The 14,369-nt window shown below is 44.4% G+C and overlaps 1 protein-coding gene across 4 annotated transcripts in view; it reads left to right on the top strand.

Annotated features, from left to right (window-relative positions):
• TBC1D24 (TBC1 domain family member 24) overlaps window positions 1-14,004 on the top strand; it is a 32,552-nt gene extending 18,548 nt beyond the window's left edge. For all 4 annotated transcript variants that reach the window (XM_069030374.1, XM_069030376.1, XM_069030377.1 and 1 more), the window contains 5 exons: window positions 2,910-3,068; window positions 3,996-4,059; window positions 6,000-6,095; window positions 8,163-8,397; window positions 10,004-14,004. In XM_069030374.1, coding sequence (XP_068886475.1) covers window positions 2,910-3,068; window positions 3,996-4,059; window positions 6,000-6,095; window positions 8,163-8,397; window positions 10,004-10,158 — 709 coding nt within the window. In that variant the 3' untranslated portion in view covers window positions 10,159-14,004. The remainder of the gene's footprint in view (window positions 1-2,909; window positions 3,069-3,995; window positions 4,060-5,999; window positions 6,096-8,162; window positions 8,398-10,003) is intronic.
• Window positions 14,005-14,369: the final 365 nt, after the last annotated feature.

The following is a 14,369-nucleotide window of genomic DNA, read 5'->3' as shown; positions in this document are numbered from 1 at the left end:
TTTGGGATCTTTGAGGTCTCTGAAGCACATTGTATTAATGATACAGCTGGAAAAACAACGTTCCTGTGAAATTAGCAAATGCTGCTTTGTTAAATATTAATTGTGCTGGTTTTCAAATCTAATTTCTTAGAATAATAGCAGTTGAACAAGTCTTCCCAACATCAGCAATCACGAGAAAGTTGTCATGCTGATCCTGGTAACTGAGGAAAACACTAATGCAGGGTAAAATCTTCTGAATTTGTTCAGTTCTAGTGGTACACTTTAATGCTGTCCAAATTTACTGTTCTCTCAAGCTACAGTGTTTTCACAGATGACCCTGAAAGGAGTGGAGTGTGAAGGCTAAACTTAATTTTTCTCAATGAATATAAACCAAAACCTTTGGTTTTTTTCTTAGCCCACTTGGGTTCTGTTCATTTTCACTAATTTGAAAAGCAACAGCCAAACTGAAGGAGATCCTTTTCAGTGTCATTAGAGAAATACTGTCAAAAATAAGAGAATTAATACAGATTAGATATTTGTAACTAGTTGCAATTTTCTGGAATCCCCCCCAAAAAGTTATATTTTTGCTCAGCAGTGTGGAGTTTGGTTTAATAGGTGCAGGCTGTATGTGGACACTTCCCAACACAGGGTCAGGTTTCGGTCTCAACCATGTGCAGCTGTGATTTGTTACTGGGAAATAGCAGGTCATTTTGTTTCACATTCTTTGGCCACGTTCTTTGGTTTAACTAGAGGGTGCCATTAAATATAAAATGTTTTGCCATGATATTCAAAGGGCAGGACCTGTATGCCTGGTTCAGTTTTAAATGGCCAATACAGTGGTAAATGCTTTCTAGTAAATCAGAAAGATCTGTTTGAAAAGGTGATATTCTATCTGCATGGAAGAGTTGTGGAAAGTCACAGAGTACTGAAAGGGATGTGTTCAGAATGCTGCTGAACACAGGCTTTGAGTGGGGTTTGGGTAGGAAAGGCTGTAAATCAGCAGTTCACAGTAGCCAGGAGAAGGAACAAAGGCAAAAGCAAAGATACCCTGAGTGTGAGAGCCTTTTAGAAAAAAGAACTGAAGTTTAGTTGCCCAAGCAGCTCACAGAAGTGTGAAAAATGTACAGACCAGGTATGCAAATAATTCTGAGGCTTGCTTGAAGTGTAAATTTAAATCTGTTTTGATATTAGTTATTAACTTAGCCTATTTATCATCATTGCTTTTCCACTGGAAATTCATTCTAATAAACAGTTGACTGCCCTGAATATTTTTTAATTCCTTAAGTGTGGGGTGGGGGGAAAAAAATCTTAATTTCTGCTGGACTGAAACCAAGGCTTTGTCTCTCAGCTCTGTTCTGTAGTGACACCAGTTTTAGCTGCAGACCTGACAGAACACAGAGGCTGAGACTAAAGTAAGATTCTGGACATGGGGGTTCAAGGTTTGGCTCATGCTTTGTTTCAATGGATCTCTCCTTTGCCTCAGATTGATGTGTTTAAAAGTATAAATAATTTCCCTAGTCAGTGATACTGTAAGTTTTAAAACCCATAAATAGTTACAGCTTGCTTAAATAGAAGTTCCCACAGAAGTTCCTTGCATTAAATAATGCAGGGTAGCAATGCAAAGACTGATTTCATTCATTTGGCTAAAAGAAGCAGTAATTTTAGTAGTTTTTTGAAATGACCTAAGGAGTCACTTCATTCAAAATGCTGACACTAAGGCACCTACAGTGAACTCCAGAAAGCAGTTCCCAGTGTCTCCAGGCAAGCACTGCTCTGCAGCACGGTGCAAATGCTGCTGATTTTTTGGTACTAGGAGCATGAAAAATAAAAAATTATATATTTTGTGTGTTTTAAGGAATGAGCTAAGCTATCCAGATCCAGTATTGAGGGCCTCTTCATGATCATGAAACTGAGAGAAAAGAAATATGTAATTGTCAAAAAAAAACCCCATCAGAAATAGGCAAATACTTGCACTCAAACCCTTGCATGCAGAGGAAAGTGATAAAGCTTTATTTAACACCTGGCTGCCCAGTAATTCAGTGGCTTGTGTAAATTCTGTGTCCTTGGCTGTCACCATTGCATTTTAAGCATTTAACATGGAGTGTGGAACATTTAATTAACATTTAATCCCCAGGCTCTGGATTTGTGTGCTTGTTTAATCTGAGAAATGAAGGCTGGTTAAGATGGTGATAATTGTTACCTTCAAGTGTTTAAAAGCCATGAATCAATCCTTATAACTGTGTCAGACCCTTCTGGGGGATACAGGGATTTCCTTCTCAGTATCAGTGTCTAGCATTCCTTAATGTTTTCAGGCTATCTGTAACCATGATCCCAGGAACATTTTTGGTTCTTAATGAAGTGGAAGTCATTGGTAATGACATGTTTCTAAGAGGTGGAACTTCTCAAAAGCTTCAAATATTTGCCTTGGATTAAAATTGCTTACCCTGGTAATACTGATCCCTCTAAAGTTTCTGAGGGGTTTAGGAATTCTCTAATCCCATGATATGGGCAGGACTTCAGAGGTAGAAAAAATACTACCCCTTCTTCTCAGGTCCTGGCTGTTTGTTTAGGTGTTCTCTGTCCTTAAATACAAGTGCCAGCGAGACTGTAACAAACAGCAAATATAAGGCCATGGTCATTTTTAGTGTCTCAGTGTTGTGTCCTCTGTGTGTAAAGGTGCAGGCCACAGCTGCCATACAGAGGAACAGGTATTTCAGTCAAGCCAGATCTCTGCCTCTGAGTATGATGTTAAATTGCAGTAGTTTATTACCTTCACTAGGTCATGGCTGTCTAATCCCGTGGGCTGGAGCTTTGACCAATAATTTATCTACTGGAGTCTGTTAGTGTTCAGCTGCCTTCTCATGTTTCAGTTCTGTAATCCAAAACTTGTTAAATTACTGCTTCTCAATGTTTTGTATTGTATTTCTCAGGCAGAATGTGCACTTGGCAGTTCATGCTGAGAACTTCAAGTCAGAAATTGTCAGTGTGAAGGAGATGCGGGATATCTGGTCATGGATCCCAGAGCGATTTGCACTGTGCCAGCCCCTCCTGCTTTTCACCACCTTGGAACATGGCTGTAGTCTGAGCAGGTAAGGAAAACCTTCCTCTCTCTTCTCTGCTGTAGGGCAGAAAGGAGCAACTGGTGAAGTGTTTGCTGGATTGACAAAAAGGACATGCTTAGTCAGAACTTGATCTGAAGAATATGATTAACGCTAGAATATAAATGTGACAAATTCCTGTTGCTTACAGTATTTGACTGGGATATTTCATATGCCAGAATATTTTAAACTGTTCAAGATCAATTGGAAAAGTCAAACTTGGATCAGTTCACAGATTCTGCTGGTCTGAGTCTGGTTCTTTAAGGGTTTGAATGGTTTAACTCAGTGGCTGCTCTGCATTCAAATTGGTGCAAGGAGGAAGAGAGCAGGAAACTGGAAATTACCTATGTATCTGATTGGTTTTATTTTTTAAGTGAGATAAACTAGATATGAGTTGTCCTGGCACTTGGTACAGAAGACAATAACCCTGTAACTCCTAATAATGTCTGTGCCATCAGCAGCTGAGGTGCTGAGGCTGGGAGTGACCTGTTCTCCCAGCCTCATGTGCCTATGAGGAAGAGCAAAAGCAAGCAAAGAGAATGCATCCCACTTAATTTCCATGAACACCTAAAGCCCTTCAGACACAGCCATCCATCCTCTAGGTTGTTTCACAATCTTTTAGGTTGTTTTAATTCAAAATGCTGTAAAATGCTGCAGTTGATCTAGGTAAGCTTCTAGTTATTCTTCAGACATAAACTGTACAGGGGACTGGGTAGAGAACAACTGCTTGATAGTATTCATTTACACTCAGCTGTATTATTTACATGGACTCTATAAAGTATTTGCAGGAATATTCTTAGTCTTCAGATGTTTTTTGCCATGGCATCAGTTGGAGGAGGAGGTGGTGCCTGAGATGATGAGGAGAAGAGCTGCAGCTGGTGCAGTCAAGTGCTCACCTGTTTGTGCTCTGCACTTCAGGTTCTATTCCCACAGCGAGGGACATGAACCAACTCTGCTCCTCATCAAGACAACAGCAAAAGAGGTGAGTGAGGTGAAAGACAAGTGATGAAGTTGGGGTTTGGGCAGTGTGTAATGCTGTATTGCAACACACAGCTGTTTAAAATGAATAAGCAAGGTTTGGCTTTGGTTTTTTAAGAACCCATGCTTTAAATTACTCTATTTGTTGGTTATAGGACTATGCCTTCTTGGGTAGACCTTGCAAATCAGGTCTTGGTTAACTGCTTTTTCTCTTGCAACTAGTGTGGAGTGATGGATTAGAGTAGCTCATTTTGCTCTTGGGCAGACTGAAATGCAGAATCAGAGGGACAGAGTGGGAATTGTGCTAAAGTTATGATTCATAAAAGATATTTTCATTTTCTCAAGGATATGAGAGAATGTAGCAGAATTTAAATGGTATGAGTAATGTTGAACTACATGATGTGAAAACAAAAGCCTTAGCTTCATCTCATTCTTGATTGGGAAAAAAATAAGCCAAGGAAGCTCTGAGAACTTGAGGAGGAGTGCACACAGGTGCCTTATTTCTGCTCCTGTAATGGTGTTGTTGTGTGTGCCACTGTACATGGCTTCCAAATATTCTGTATATAACATTAAGCTGTTATTGCAGCCTGTGGGCTTTATTCCTGCCTGTATCTCTGCAGGATGACTGTCCATGGATAAGCCTATTTCTACTCTTATTTACATCTACCTAATGCTCACCCTCCGGGCCATTTCATAGTTCTGTGTGTGGTTTCTGGCCATTCAGGCCTGTGTTGAGATGCCAGTGGCTTATAGAGTGCCCCTGGTGTCTACAGGGTAGAGGGGGAACAATTATTTTGCTTCTTGTCTTGGAGCCTGTCAAAAGTCTGGCTTTATAAGGGATTCTGATTTTTATAAGATGGTTTGTTTCTTACCCCTCAAAAAACATGTATTAGCCAAAAAAAAAAAAAAAAAAAGGAGAAAAATATGGGGAGTTTTGTTTCGTGCTTATGGATTTGGAGGGTTTTTGCAAAGGGTTGTTCATCCTTTATTCATATATCTATAGTTAACTTTTAGAATGAAGAAAATTTGCCTTCTGATTTTCTGCCTCTCATACCCATCAGGCACATCACATCAAATGGACTTCTGGGTCATTTAGATTTAATTCTAAATCTAAATTTAGATTTAAATCTAAATACAGATTTATCTATACAAAACAAATCTGATCTTCAATAATTTTGTCCTAGGAGCTCTGCTTGTAATGCTCATGGAGGCTAATCAGCGAATGAACCTTAGAACAAATCTGTATAATCCTAATTGTTTTTCTCGTTTCTGTGGGAAAAAAAGCACAGATGCTTTCATCCCACTCTTGGAGCTTCATTGTTTCCTCTGTGTGCACTTGGCAGGGATGTGCATTGCTGGTGGCAAAAAGTTCTGTGCAAACAGAAGGCTCCAGAGACCAGCTCAGCCCTTGGAGGGTGCTTCTCTTTGCTGGGAGCTAGTGGCCCCCATGGGGTTTGAGTGGCTGCTCTAAATATCTGAGCTAGTTCAGCACTAGCTTAGCTAAGCTGGCTTTAACCTACACTTTGAAGTGTAAGAAAGCCACCAAGGACACTGTTTGACCAAAAAGTGTTCAGGCAGAGATGCTCCTGCTGTAACTTGGGACAACACTGCTGCTTTGGATGCCAGAGTGAGGGAGTGGGAGTCAGGCTGCACAGGCCTGGAGTGATCTATGGTTTGGTACCTGGGGTTGTGGTAGAAAATTTCTCCCTTAAGGCATCAGAGGTATGAAATAATTTATGACACTCTTAGGATTTAGAGGTAACCAGTGGTGGATTAAAGCAGTTTAAATCTGTCTTTACTTGTGCTGCTTTAATCCACTGATACAGAGACTCTGAAACTCAAACTAAACTTTAGCCTGCAGTGTTGGCCTCTGAAATGTCAGTACCAGTGGGTTTAACCCACTTTCTCCTTCAATGGGAAGCCTGACTGTGCTTTCTGTGCCAGGTCTGTGGGGCTTACCTGTCCACTGACTGGAACGAGCGCCGGCGAGGAGGGAACAAGCTGAGTTTCTTTGGAACTGGGGAGTGCTTTGTGTTTAGGGTGAGTAAAAATTTGTTGTTGCTGCCCAGTACCAAGACAGAAACACTGTACTGGTTAATTGTCACCTCCCTTCCACTTAAAGAGGTTGGATTACATGCCTTCCTAGTTTATAAAGCTTCTTGAACTCTTAATATGGAGGAAAAGTTTTACTTTTAAGTTTTCTGGTGACTCTTTCTCACCTTGCACAGAGTATTTTCTTAAAAAATCATGGAATCATCAAGGTTGAAAAAGACCTTTAAGATCATTAAGTCCAAACACCAACACAGCACTACGGTTGTGTTCACTAGTAAACTATGTCCCCAAGTGCCACATCCACACATTTGTTGAACACTTCTAAGGATGGTGTCATGGTTTGACACTGGCCAAATGCCACGAAGGCCACTCACTCACCCTCCCCTGCTACAGCTGAGCAGAGGAGAGAAAACTTAACAAAGGGTTCATGAGTTGAGATAAGGACTGGGAAAGAACATTCCAAAGGCAAAACAGGCTCAACTTGAGGTACAAAGTAAATTTATTACTAACAAAATCAGAGGAGGATAATGAGAAGTGAAATAAGCCCTTAAAACACCTTTTCCCCCTCCAACCCCTCCCTCCTTCCCACTGACAGCGGGTGGGGGGCTTGGTCAGTTCGTCAGCCGAGGGTTTGTTCCGCTGCTCAGGGAGAGGAGTCCTTCCCCTGCTGCCCCGTGGGGTCCCTTCCCACGGGAGACAGTTCTCCCTGAACTCCAACGTGGCTGCCATCTCACGAGCAGCAGCTCCCTGCGACCTGCTGCAACGGGAGTCCCTCCCACGGGCAAACAGTCCTCCAAAAGTGCTGCACCGTGGGTCACTCTTCCACGGGGTGCAGTCCTCCGAGGCCAGGCTGCTCCAGCCTGGAAGCAGGGCCCTCTCTCTCCACCGGCTCTGCCACTGGATCCCAGCCTCCTGCAGGCATCCACCCGCTCCGGCGTGGGCACCTCCCCCAGGGGCTGCGGGTGGATCTCTGCATTCCCCGGGGATCCCCAGGGGCTGCGGGTGGATCTCTGCATCCCCCGGGGATCCCCAGGGGCTGCGGGTGGATCTCTGCATCCCCAGGGATCCCCAGGGGCTGCGGGTGGATCTCTGCATCCCATGGATCCCCAGGGGCTGCGGGTGGATCTCTGCATCCCCCGGGGATCCCCAGGGGCTGCGGGTGGATCTCTGCATCCCATGGATCCCCAGGGGCTGCGGGTGGATCTCTGCATCCCCCGTGGATCCCCAGGGGCTGCAGGTGGATCTCTGCATCCCCCGGGGATCCCCAGGGGCTGCGGGTGGATCTCTGCATCCCATGGATCCCCAGGGCTGCGGGTGGATCTCTGCATCCCCCGGGGATCCCCAGGGGCTGCAGGGGCACAGCTGCTCCACCATGGTCTCACCACAGCCTGCAGAGGAATCTCGGCTCCGGCACCTGGAGCACCTCCTCCCCCTCCTTCGTTATCACAGAGGCGTTACCATCATCTCTGCCTGGCCCAGCCTTGGCCAGTGCCATGTCCATCTTCAGAGCCATCAGGGACTGACTCTGCCGGACATGGTGGAAGCTTCCAGCAGCTTCTCACAGAAACCACCTCTGTGGCCCTCCCGCTACCAAAAACCAGCCGTGCAAAACCAATGCAGATGGTCAGCCTACCCCTTCCCTGGGCAGCCTCTGCCAGTACCTGACAACCATTTCAGTGCAGAAATTTTCAGGATATCCAATCTAAACCTTTCCAGGCACAACTTGAAGCCATTTCCTCTTGTCTAGCTCTTGTTGACTGGGAGCAGAGCCTGACCCCAACTGGCTCCACCCTCCTTTTAAGCAGTTGTAGAGAGAGATGATGTGGAGATGAGAGATATCATAAGTTAACTCAGAAATTATTGCATCATTTCTTCAACCACCTAAAAAGCAAAGGAATAAAGGATATAACATCGGGCCTAAAAGACAGGTTGATCCGATCTTTACTGCTGACTGTGCAGGTGGAGACTGAGGGGCTGGAATGTTCTTTTGTGAGCAGAGCTCTGTGTAGTGTGTGTACACTAACGTCAGCTCTGCCCTTCTCTGCCTCTCTGCAGCTGCAGCCAGAAGTGGAACGCTACGAGTGGGTGATCATAAAGCACCCAGAACTAGCCTCGACTGGATCAGAGACAGAAAACCACACCCAACCAGCTTCCAGCACCCTTTCTTCCAGCAGCATCCCCTCAGACCCCTCAGATCGCCTTTCTCCCTTCTTAGCAGCTCGGCACTTCAACTTGCCTTCCAAAACAGCCTCCATGTTCATGGCTGGCAGCAGCGAGTGCATCATTGTAGGTGAGTCAGTGTGAGAACTCAGGCACAGATCCTACCCCAGCTCTTCCTGTCCACCTTAGGTACATGGTAAATACACCTGACCCCTTTATCTATTTCAGTATCACTACAGGTAGAGATAGAATTTCCCAAAACCTGACGTCATTTCCCAACCAAAATTTTCTGTGGGAGAACTTGCATACAAGTGTTTTAGAGAAGAGAGTAACTCATGGCTTTATGCACAGCCATTCCTTCATACTGCCTAATTCACGATGAGAAGTAGTTCTCAAAAAGGACCTTACTTTGCATCAAAAGTTTTGAAACACAGAGTAAACTATAAAACATGTTAATTCTCCAGGAACTTTATTGGATCTGTGGTGCTGCTGACTTTGGCAAAAGTCTGCTTAGTAAAGTTGTCACCTAAATGGGATTTACAAGGAACAGATCTAAAATCATAGTTGAGATTTTCTCAAAAATCTTTACTTGACATTTGTTAGGAGAGCAACCAGCCTGTAATTTCCTCTGTAATGTCAAGTGTTGGCTAATCTCCCACTTAGCAGCATGTGCTCTAATTCCATAAAATCATGGAATTGTTTAGGTTGGAAAAGCCCTCTAAGACCGTCGAGTCCAATCACTACCCCAGCACTGCCAAGGCCACCACTAAACCCCGTCCCCGGGTGCCACATCTGCATGGGTTTTGAGCACTTCTGGGGAGGGTGACTCCACCACTGCCCTGGGCAGCCTGTTCCAAGGCCTGGCCGCCCTTTCAGTGCAGAAATTTTCCCAATATACAACCTAAATCTTTCCTGGTGGTTGAGGCATTTTCCTCTTGTCCTGTCATTTGTTCTCTGGGAGCAGAGCCCGACCCCCACCAGGTTCCACCCTCCTTTCAGGGAGGTGTAGAGTGTCATGTGTCCCACCAGGTCCTCCTCTCAGCCTTAGGTAAGGGAGTTGCTTATATTTACTGCACTGTGGGTGGTAATAGGAGAGATACAGGCTTGGGTAGTAGAGACATAGAAGTGAATGTTGTACACAGCTCCAGCTGTGGACCAGAATTCTCACCCTTTTGATTCTTCACATGGCTTTAGTAACTGTTCTTTGACAGCTGCCCAGTAAGCAATTGGGAATCTTCCTTTTTGTTCTCCTAACACATCTCTGTCTTACTTTATTTTCACTTCTCTGCATTTTCTGACTGAGATCTTTGTGAACCTCGACATAGACCCACACATAACAGAAATGCTTTTAACTCTTATGTGTTTTAAAGGGAATTAGAAGACCAAGCCAGTGCTGTTACTTACTGATCTTCTTCTCCCAGTTTTGATTTTTGACTGCTAACAGAATTATTTGGTTTTCCTTTACTGGAGGGAAAATTTACAGTTGTAGCTTCCAATATCCCCCAGCACCGAAATACAAATCTTAAATGCAGGTAGTTTTTGTTCTTACTGAGTTGCATTACTTTCCTTTATTATTATTAAAAGAAATCATCCAGTTCTGATATTATCATTCAAAACCTATACATTTGATCACATACTGTTACACCTGAAGGCAACAGGCACTAAAGTCTTGGTATAGCTGTTTCCCATGCCAAGAAATGCAGAGACATCATCACCCTGTCTTTGTCTCTTCCCAGGAGGTGGTGATGGCCAGGCTCTGTACCTCGATGCAGATCTGAACCATGGGAGAACCAGCCACTGCAACACTTTCAATAACCAGCCACTGTGCTCTGAAAGCTTCCAGATCTCCATCCTGGAGGTGTGGGGCTTCAGGGACACCATGAATGGTTGATGTGACTATCATTAATCAACTCGTTTTTCAGTTGTCCAAGGATTCCCAAGGTAAATTCCAATGCAGGAGCTAAGTTAGAACATCCTTTCTGCTGGGCTCAGTGCTGCAAGTCATTCCTAAGTGGTGCACTCGGATGCAGGCCTAGTTGTTTACTCTTATTTTATTTAAGACAGGTCAAGGTGAAGAAATGTATCTGGTTAACTCCTTGTCCCTTTACCGCTAGAGATCTGTATTCAGGGACTGTTGGTAAAAATGAAAATGTGATGGGCTCAGACCCATGCTAGATGGATACAGATCCCATTCATGGGATAGGTTTGAGTCCACAGCCCCTCAGAGGCACAGCCCTGGCTGAGCTGTGTTGCAGAGCTCTGAGCCACTGCTACCAGTACCTGGCCTGAGCCAGGAACATCAAATGTCTGCTCACAGGGAGCACTAGTGGCCTCAGATTTGACATAGAACAAGTAGTTCATAAAATCACTGCTCTCCTATGAGCCGACTTTGTGCAGACAAATCAGTATCATTAAGTTAGGAAGCTCTTCATTCACAGCAGAACCATGATTGTTGATCTTCTTATACAAAACCTTTGACATGTTCCAGTTGCATTTGTTTGAGCAGTCTGCCTCTGAGAAAGGCATCCAAGCTGGACAGTGTTATCTCCCAAGTCTTGATTTTGTTTACATTCCTATTCCGTATCAGAACGATGACTTCAGAGTGACTCCCTGTGTCAGGCAGCTGAGAGCCAGAGAGTATCTGCAGTGCTCAGAAATATTCCTTTCCTCATCTTTCCTGGGAGCTGAAATGAAGCTTTAAATCTGAAAATAGCTGTGCTGATATCCCTGTGTGTGTGGGGAATTAGACATGGTGATAACTGGAACTTCATTCTCTCCCCACAAGGGAAGAAAGGAAGGCTGGAGGGAAATCTGGGAGTGAACGAGTGTCCCGGGAGAACTGGAGGCAACACTGTTTCTCCAGATGTCTTCCCAGTGATGAGATCCTTGATGAGAAGTTAACAGTTTCAGTCCTGTATGTTGTGGAAGGGTTTGGGTGATGCAAAGAGGCTTTGCTCATTCCTGAGCTATGTTCTCTGCAGCCATGCCCTGTGGCATGTGATGTCTGGAGGCAGTTCCCCAGTGTCTTTATCCAAAAATTGCACTATCTGTTGTGGAACTTCTCCCACATGAAGCACAAATACATAAACATCAATGAGTAGTCCAGAGCATACAGCAGGATGCCCAAAGCTTCAGTGAGTAACTCACTAGTAAGATTTATCACAACAGGGAAAATGAAGGGAAAGAGAAATTGCTGTTTTCTAAACAGTTCAATCTAAAAAATTGCTGTAGAGTGGGATTGCTACTTAATGTTATTGCTACTTAAGCTTGAAGTTCAGTAAAAGGAAAAAATATAAATTAATGTTAAAAGCTAGGCTGGACAGGATCACATTCATATTCAGAGGTCAGAGGTGAGGTTTTGGTCATGTTGGCTTGTCCAGCTTGCCAGCCTTGACAGTACCTCATGGCTTGGTAAAGAGTTGTCTCTTGCAGAGTATGTGAACAAACTCAGCAAAAATAAGATTTCCTGTTTAAGGTGCCATTTTGAATTTTTGTCAAAATAACTCTTTGAAAAATTATCCTATGTGCAGAAAAATTTAAAGATGTCTTTTGCACCATTTGATTTGCAGTGGATTCTCTCACCCTGTCTGAGAGTCAGCACTGGGCCTCCCAAATTTTCCTCCTTCCCACGCTGGGAGTTCTGCCCAGTTGTCTTTTCTCAGGTTTACCATAAGCTTGATTGAACTGTGAGAGGAAATTCAGTTACACTGATGTATTTTCATGTGGAAGAACTCAGTCTTATCTGGTTTTTTGCAAACACTGCCTGGTGCTGCCTTCTATTTTTCCAAGCTACCCATGTCACTTTGCCCTTGCAGGTATCCCACAAGCTTCCTCTGACAGAAGAAATCATTCCAAAAGTGTAGGTTCTCCTTAGTGTAGGTAGGATTTCAGTTTTGTTTGCATCTCCTCCTTTGAGCTAGTCTGAGGAGGTGCCCTTGGGAACAAATAAGTCAGAAACACAATAGTATTAATTTCCAGATTGTTGTCAGAAATTCCCTGGAGCTGTGTGTTGGTAGGATTTGGGGGAGTGTAATGTTCTACTCCAAATGAATAAATTTTATCTGCAAAAACTTGGCTGCACCTGGCAGTGTGATGGGATTTCCTCGCTCCCATCCCTGCCAGATGCCACTATGTCAATACTTTGTCTTAAGCCGTGTCTAAGAAACATTCCTCAGAAACATGTTCCTTTCCCTGCTCTGTTCTTGGTGTACAGTGATTTGGGTGTTTGGAATCCAAAATAACTCCTGGTTGCTCAGAAACTCATCCTAGGAAATCAGTGTGAGAATCCAAGGAGCAGTACTGGACACCAGGCACGGAATTGGTTTGGCTTGATAAAGCACTGCCCTGCCACAGCCACCCTGTGGGACTGCTCTGTGTGGTTTGAAGTGGAGTAGCCTGGATGAGCAGGAAGCTGCAGTAATCCAGGGAGAGCAGTTCTGCAGCCAACTTCACACAGTCCTTGTGCTCAGTAAAAATGGATATTCCTTGTCATGTGCAAATCCTCATCTATCATCCCCATTGTGGTTGTGAGACCCCTTAGAAGAACAGCATTTTGACTTGGTCATCTTTCCAGTAGCAAAGAGGCATTTTTCCTGTCTGTGTAGTTAATGGTTATTGCTGACCAACTGTATATCAAAGTTTGAACCCTTTGTTTCATGCAAAGCTGTTGAGGTGGAGGCCACAGGCTGGTTTTGAAGACAATGACTACAAGGGATTTCTTATCAGAAAGTGGTTTCCTCAGGTACTCCAGCCATGAAGTGCTTTAGTTGGTTGTTACTTGCAGCTCTGAACAGCTGTTGAAGTAGGCTGTAGTCCCTGTTTGTGATCCTGCTGGCAGCAGTGAGAGTGCCAGAGTCAGAGACTGGGCCTTGGGCTGGGAGCTGTGGGCTGGGCGTTGGCCACCACAGTTCTGTGAGAGCATCTGTGTTGTCCTGAGAAGCTGCTTTTTGCTTTGTCATATTCCTTGAACACAGAACAGATCAGAAATTCCTGACATCAGAAACCTGACTTCACTGTAAATAGCAACCAAGCTGTTTGCAGGCCACAGGAACTGTATCGAGCTGCAGCCAGGCTGCACAGACTTCACTGCACCTAAGCTGTCTTTCCTGCAGCTCCTGCACTTTGGCACGCTCCTTCTTCTGATGAAGCACATTAATCAGTCTCCTGTTAATAGAGGTAAACTAGCAAAGGGAAGGGAAAAACTCTCCTTTTCTCTCTGGTGACATATCTGAAGTCAAAATGGAGTGGGAGCCAGTACTGTTCTTTGAAGAGTTAAACCATGCCAATAGAGATCTGTGGTGACCCACAGAGGGGTGACACGTGCAGATCCACCAACTGCTCTTCATGTGTGTATTGAAATTGTGTACTCTGTCCTTGGAAATTCATCTTCATTTTTGGTGGGGTGTGATCTCCTGTGCCCATAGCCATGCCACAGCCAGGAGCTGACCCACGACCACGGCGCTGCGAGAGCTCAGCTCCTGCGAGTGACACTGAGTCAGGCTGTTGGGTACAGCCGAGGCGTGGGCACCTGGCTCTTCTGCAGCTCTCTGTCATGAATTTCAGACTATTCATAGTCAGCTTGAGTGTGTGTGTACTATTTGGGGTGATGTTTTTTTCAGATGAGTGGTGATGTGCTGCTGAGTTGGTTTTCTACCCTATCTTGGAATCACTGCCCTACGTCAATGGTATTTTTGTCACTGTGCAGAATCTTGGATTATATTAAAGGTATTTGACTATGGAGGCTGCTAGCTTTGTCCTTTGTTCTGGTCTTTTCTGTCCTGTAGAGCTCATAGCAAAAGGCATCCTGAAACTGAGAGAAACCTTGGAGCATGTGTTCTCTGACAGAACTCTCGCTGTGGTGAGGTGGTTACACAGTTCCTGATCATTTCAGATCTCACAAGACTTCCCCTGAGATCAGGTGTCAAACTGACTGTGAAGTCTCTAGATTGGCAAATTCTGACATGAGCTTTCTTCCCTTTTGCAGGGCCAGGGAGCGTGGTTTGCTCCAGTCCAGCCTAGGTTTAAAATGGAGCTTAGGGTTGTCCTCTGGCCACCAACATCTGTAAGTCACAATCAGACCATGCAGTGACCAAGGATGTGAAT

This window comes from Aphelocoma coerulescens, chromosome 14, assembly GCF_041296385.1.
Source record: "Aphelocoma coerulescens isolate FSJ_1873_10779 chromosome 14, UR_Acoe_1.0, whole genome shotgun sequence".
NCBI lineage: Eukaryota > Metazoa > Chordata > Aves > Passeriformes > Corvidae > Aphelocoma > Aphelocoma coerulescens.
This window is presented reverse-complemented; position numbering and strand designations above follow the sequence as displayed.